The sequence below is a fragment of the Engystomops pustulosus genome, chromosome 6 (genome assembly GCF_040894005.1).
Source record: "Engystomops pustulosus chromosome 6, aEngPut4.maternal, whole genome shotgun sequence".
Taxonomy (NCBI): domain Eukaryota; kingdom Metazoa; phylum Chordata; class Amphibia; order Anura; family Leptodactylidae; genus Engystomops; species Engystomops pustulosus.
In genome coordinates, this window is record NC_092416.1 from 82,321,440 (window position 1) to 82,327,439 (window position 6,000).

At 36.1% G+C, this 6,000-nt stretch overlaps 1 protein-coding gene across 1 annotated transcript in view; it reads left to right on the forward strand.

Annotated features, from left to right (window-relative positions):
* Positions 1-5,534, forward strand: part of PTPRH (protein tyrosine phosphatase receptor type H) — a 105,027-nt gene extending 99,493 nt beyond the window's left edge. Inside the window, exons 20-23 of the mRNA XM_072156779.1 lie at positions 895-1,017; positions 2,091-2,251; positions 3,074-3,209; positions 3,907-5,534. Of these exons, the coding sequence (XP_072012880.1) occupies positions 895-1,017; positions 2,091-2,251; positions 3,074-3,209; positions 3,907-4,050 (564 nt within the window). The 3' untranslated portion in view covers positions 4,051-5,534. The remainder of the gene's footprint in view (positions 1-894; positions 1,018-2,090; positions 2,252-3,073; positions 3,210-3,906) is intronic.
* Positions 5,535-6,000: the final 466 nt, after the last annotated feature.

Sequence of the window (6,000 nt, forward strand, 5' to 3'; positions counted from 1 at the left end):
TTAAAGTAATGATGGCCACTCGTTTTTCTTTTAGCCACTGCTTTTTTCTAACCATAATACAAATTCTAACAGTATATTCAGTAGGAATATCAGCTGTGTATCCACCTGACTTCTGCACAACACAACTGATGGTCCCGACCCCATTTATAAGGCAAGAAATCCCCCTTATTAAACCTGACAGGGCACCTGTGATGTGAAGACCTTTTCTGGTAACTACCTCTTGAAGCTCATCAAGAGAACGCCAACAGTGTGCAAAGCAGTAATCAAAAGACATATTTTCAATTGTTTCACACTTTTTTGTTACATATATAATTCCACATGAGAGGATGATTTTTTTGGTGAAAATAATTCCACATGTGTTAATTCATAGTTTTGAAGTCTTCAGTGTGAATCTACAATTTTTATAGTCAGGAAAATATAGAAAACTTTTTGAATGAGAAGGTGTGTCCAAACTTTTGGTCTGTACTGTACCTACATAAGATGGGTTCTTTAGGTTTGTTCTTAAGTCAAATTTGTCAGAACTTTTAGATTTTGTAATAGAGTCTCTTTTACAATTGGATTTTCCAAATTTTGGGTTGTCATGGGAACAAGGATTAACAATAAATCTTCATTGCAGACAACTATGCTAACTCTTACAGTTGATCATTATGTCAGCAGGCTAAAATTCAATAAATTATCAGCATCCAGATTTGTATCTGTTCCCCATTACCCTTTATAGAGTTGATATAAAAACAAAAACATGTGGTTTTTAAGACCAATTGATGGGTCAGTCATGGAGGGGTTAAGAACAGTAGCCCATTTTGCTGTAATTTGTGTTAGTTTAACATATTTTCATCTACACCATTTTATATTGTAAAATAATCCTTAGTAAATCTTTTAATTTTTTTTTTCTAGATAAAATGTGAACACTATTGGCCATTGGATTATACCCCATGTACTTACGGAGACATAACGGTCACTGTTACATCAGAAACCATCTTGTCTGAATGGACAATACGAGACTTCTCCATCAAGCATGTAAGTGACTATTCTTATCAATTGTTACATCTATTTGTTATACCTTTAGATAGCCTACTGTTTTGCCCTAAAAGAAAGCAAAAAAAAAAAAAAAAAATAAACCAATTATAAGTAGTAGTTCCTGTTAACTAGTAGTAGTTCCAGAACTTCTAGTAGTGATGACCAAATACAGTATAACATCTGTTTGGCTCCCTCTCTGAGACTTTATTATCAACAAGACAAGCCCATACTTATAATACACACTGTAACTGTAACATTAACCACAATATCAAGTATTATTCCATCAGTTATCTTTACATACAGCCAGGTTCTTGCATCACCAGTTCCCAGCTGCGAGTTGTCTTCCTTCCGTAGTACCACAAAACCACTGCTGGCTATAGCAGTGACATAAACTGGACATTCCTGTTCCACTAATCATAGCCCCTAGACTATGTGCTATCAGTTTGCCAATAAATGGCAGTCATCTTGATGGGAAAAAAAAATCCCTTTTTTTGATCAGCAGTAATCCTTTTGAGAATCTTTTTTTTTTTTTTTTTTTTTTTTTTTAGTACTGCCATCCAACAGTTAAAATGGTATTCCAAATACGAAAGATTATAGCTGCATAGGGTCTACTGGGGACTGATAATACTACAATTAGTACTTACTACTCCTCTGATGCTCCAATAGCTCCATTCCTGGTCCTTATGACACAGGAAGGAGACACTAGGGCAGGCTGCTCCGCCAATAAATGTATCAGTGACTTGTCTCTGCCGACGATTGTCTCAGCAGTCTCCCATTGTTTATTTGGTTAAAAAATTATACTGGCAACCAGAAGACCACTATTAGTTTTAATTATACTTGGATGAAAACCATTTTAATAACAAAACATTATAAAACCATATGTTCAAAAAGATCAGTGTCTCTCCAAATATTCTAACTCTGGAATGTCTTCAGTAGGTAGATGTTACCAATTACCCAACTGATTGGGGGTTATGGGAACAAAGTGCATTTTCTAAATCCAGATTCTATACCTCTTTTTTTTTAGATTCTTGATAGTAACACTTGATAAGTGACTGTATTTTATTTTAACCCAGGCTTATGAACCAGGTGTAAAATATGTGCGCCACTTTCATTTTACTGCATGGCCTGACCATGGGGTGCCAGATTCCACCTCATCCCTCATTAAATTCCGCAATCTTGTTCGAGAGCATGTGGACCAACGGAGGAGCAGTGGCCCAACAATTGTACATTGCAGGTGAGATGCAAGAAGAATACAAGGGGGCATATTTAATAAGGGTCGTGCTGCACACTTTCGTCAGACTGTTCACCTTTTTTGGAGCTAAAACGCTTGCACAGGTATTTAAGAAGTGTGTGCCCTGGGATTATGTCGCACGCGATCGTTACTGGGGTGTGCCGTCTGTCAATCCGACTGATTCGGACTGAATTTTTATCAAATAGTGGTTTTGAGATGTAATGAATATTCAACAGTAGTAAATATTAATCAGTAATATTAAACCGTAGTATAATAACTATATACACAGCCATCTCTCAAATACAAAATGCCTTAAAGGGGTTGACCACCAATGCAAAAATCAGATCAAGTACAAAATCCTAATAGGCATATATTGTACCTGCTAAAAGTTTTTGCAGTCTGCAGCAGCCCCAGGTCATGTGCTGGAAGCAGGACATTGGGAATTTAGGGGCCCTTTGGTCATGTACAGAAACCCTTTGAACACCTCTCCAATGTCATTGCTTTGAGGGGTGTTTTAAGGACATCCGAAAAGTTTTTACTAGGATAAATACAATATGGACTACTCTATTTGGATCTTTTACTTACTCAGGTAAACTTTGTATTAGTGGTCAAACCCTTTACCATATGTTCATTGCCATTGCATATAGATTAGTGTGATGGTAACCTCAGGCTATATACTCCTGTCTAGGAATGGCAGGACAATCTCACTTAGTCTTCATAGTCAGACATCATTGAGAATAAATACATTTCTTGTGCTCCTTGTAGTGTATTGTTGGTTACTCTTTGCACAGTTTAATTGTACCTTTACCTGCATGTCTCCTACAGTGCGGGAGTGGGGCGTACTGGAACTCTTATTGCTTTGGATTACCTAATGCTGCAGATGGAGAAAGAGCAACGCATAGGAGTTTATGGCTTTGTAGAAAAGATGAGAATTAACCGCAACTTAATGGTTCAGACAGAGGTAAGTGAGTCTGAAACAAAACTATGTAGTGCTCTACATACTATTATTGGGATTTTTTTCTTGCCTTTCTCTATTTGGGTGCCATTGTCCTCTCAATTTATATAAGAACATAATAATTTATTTGCTTTCTTCCTCACTTTAAACACCCTAAAAAATAACACCCTGTTACTCAATTTTCCCTTAACCATAGCCATACCCTCAAACAATTAATCTGAAAAAAAACCCTGCTACTCTATAGCGTCATGGCTGGGCCTGCACTGTGCTGCACCCATCGTTATGCCCACAGATGTTCCTAACTTCTCCGCTTGGATGATTTAAAAGTCTCTCCTGGTTTGCATATAGATGGATAAACAAGTCAAGTGAGGCTATGAGAAGATGCATAGTTATCTCCTCCTGCCTGTTCCTGGCTTTTTCTTAATATTTATAGTAAACTCTATTCCATTAGCGATCCTGTTTCCATGCTGCCCATGACTCGTGGGGCAGTCCTATGCAGGCTTGGAAATGGAGACTTCTCCCAAAATCAAGGCTTTTGTGTTTATCTACTTACAGACTTGTCAAATGTACAGAATATGTGACCATCTTTCTATTTTAACATCTCTGTATACTGCAATTTTTAATGCTAGGGATAATATTATTTCCCACATAGTCTATGCAAATACTTATCCATCATTTTGTAAATTCTTTCATCCAATTTTAGGCACAATATATTTTCCTCAACAAGTGTATGCTGGACTTGATTGATCAACCTATGGAAGACCACATCTATGAAAACCACACTGCAAATGAACTTGTCTATGAGAATGTCAATGCAATTCGACAACACCAAAGAGAAAATGCTTAAATGAATACAGGAACCCAATGGAGCTGGCAGATTTCCTAGGGACTTCTACGAGGACATTCACCTCTGGTGTGTCTTTCTCCAGACTGTTTATAGCGATCCATTATAATTTCATGAACTTTGTGTACTAAGACTATGCACTGGTTGTCAATAGTGAGATGCTGAGCATCCATGTGTGCATAGGTGCCTCATTCCTTGGCTGCTGTACTTCACCTTATGGAATACATGGACACAATGTTTCTCATATGGACATACAATGTTACGTGAGATTTGTAGTGGGAAAATGTGCCATAAATTTATCATTCCCCAAAACCTCTTTTCAACAGGATGAAGAATGGTTATCTGTCAAAATGTTTTAATGATTTTAATGATATTTTTTAAACTTCAGATGGGAAAAAAATGTTCCCCACTTTTCCTTTCACAATGTGTGGAACCCACAATCTGTTAATCCACTATTTGCCGAGTGGATACAATTGGCAGGAACAAGTTGCTGTAACATTGAGCATTATTATATATTTAGCTGTAAACAGTTTGAAGATCAAAATGTAAAGATCAAAATGTATTTGTGTAATTTGAGAGAAAGCAAATCTGTCAGGAGTTCCCTAATTTGCACTTTTCTATATATTGTCTTAATGACTGTTATTGATTCACACAATGACTTAAAAGCTCATTTTTGGAGAGCTGATTTTAAGAAATGATGTAATTTAATATATAATTAATATGCAAAATGTATTTTTATATAATGCACTGATGAAATAAGAAGCCTTACAATTTCCCTAGTACAGTTCTACATTTCTACATTTTTGGTATGCCCTACTATGCTTATAAATTGTATAAGAAAGGGTTAAAACATGACTACTTTTTCCCCCCCAAGATCAACTACACTCCAATTCACAGGTTATGTCTGGAACCCATGCTTTTTATTCTGTAGAAGTTTACACTGAACCATCCTGCTGCATGACAGAGAGTACAGATCTAAAAAATTGATGGGAAATGATACAAAAAGTATGCTGGAAAATTGTATGATATTTCATATTCCAATTAATAACATTTATTTGGTGAAATTGGACAACCCCTTTAAGAATGGAGTAAGGAGGCAAAAGATGGAGTGTGATGTTACCAGCACTTGACAGTCTGCCGATGTCAGAGGCATGCTTCTTTTTTTTCTGCAGACTTGTACGGAAACAATGCAATGTGCTATAACGATTTAAAGTTTATTGGTTTAAAGGGAATGTGTCCCCAAAATATCAAAATTATAAATGTAATTGAATGACTATTTATTTTACTATTTGGGGGGGGGACGGGGCAGGGGTAATTTTTTTCTTATATTCGGAAATATTTAAAATGATAGATTTTTTTAAAACTTCACACCACTGTATTTATGCAAGGCACAAAACCGACATGGGCATTACATGGTAAAGGCTATTTGATGTCACAATTGAATCTGATCATCTCCTAATAAAAGTAGAACAACAAATTTTGAAAAAGATTTGTCAACACATTTCTTTACCCCCTTAAGGACACAAAACTGTTTTGTTTTTTGCATTTTATTTTGTGTTCCACTAGTATTGTTATGTTTTTTGTAGATTTAAAGAATTTAAATCTTTTGTGCAAAAAAAAAAATTCTTAATTTGGCCAATAACTTTTTCATACATTGGTATACGGAGCCGTATAAGGTGTTATTTTTTATGAGATGAGATGAGATGACGTGTTTTCATTGCTATCATGGGGTTGGTCGCTGGGAATAACCATTTTTATATTTTGATAGGTTGGACATTTTGGGACTGGGTGATAACTAACATGTTCATGATTTAATTTGTTTATTTTTATATCAGTTCTATGGAAAGGCGGGTTATTTGAACTTTTAGGTTTTTACTTTATTTCCCCACACCCTGCTTCGTCATGGGGTCAACTAAGCAGTACGTCAAAGTGTCGGACAGTGTGTCACTGGTC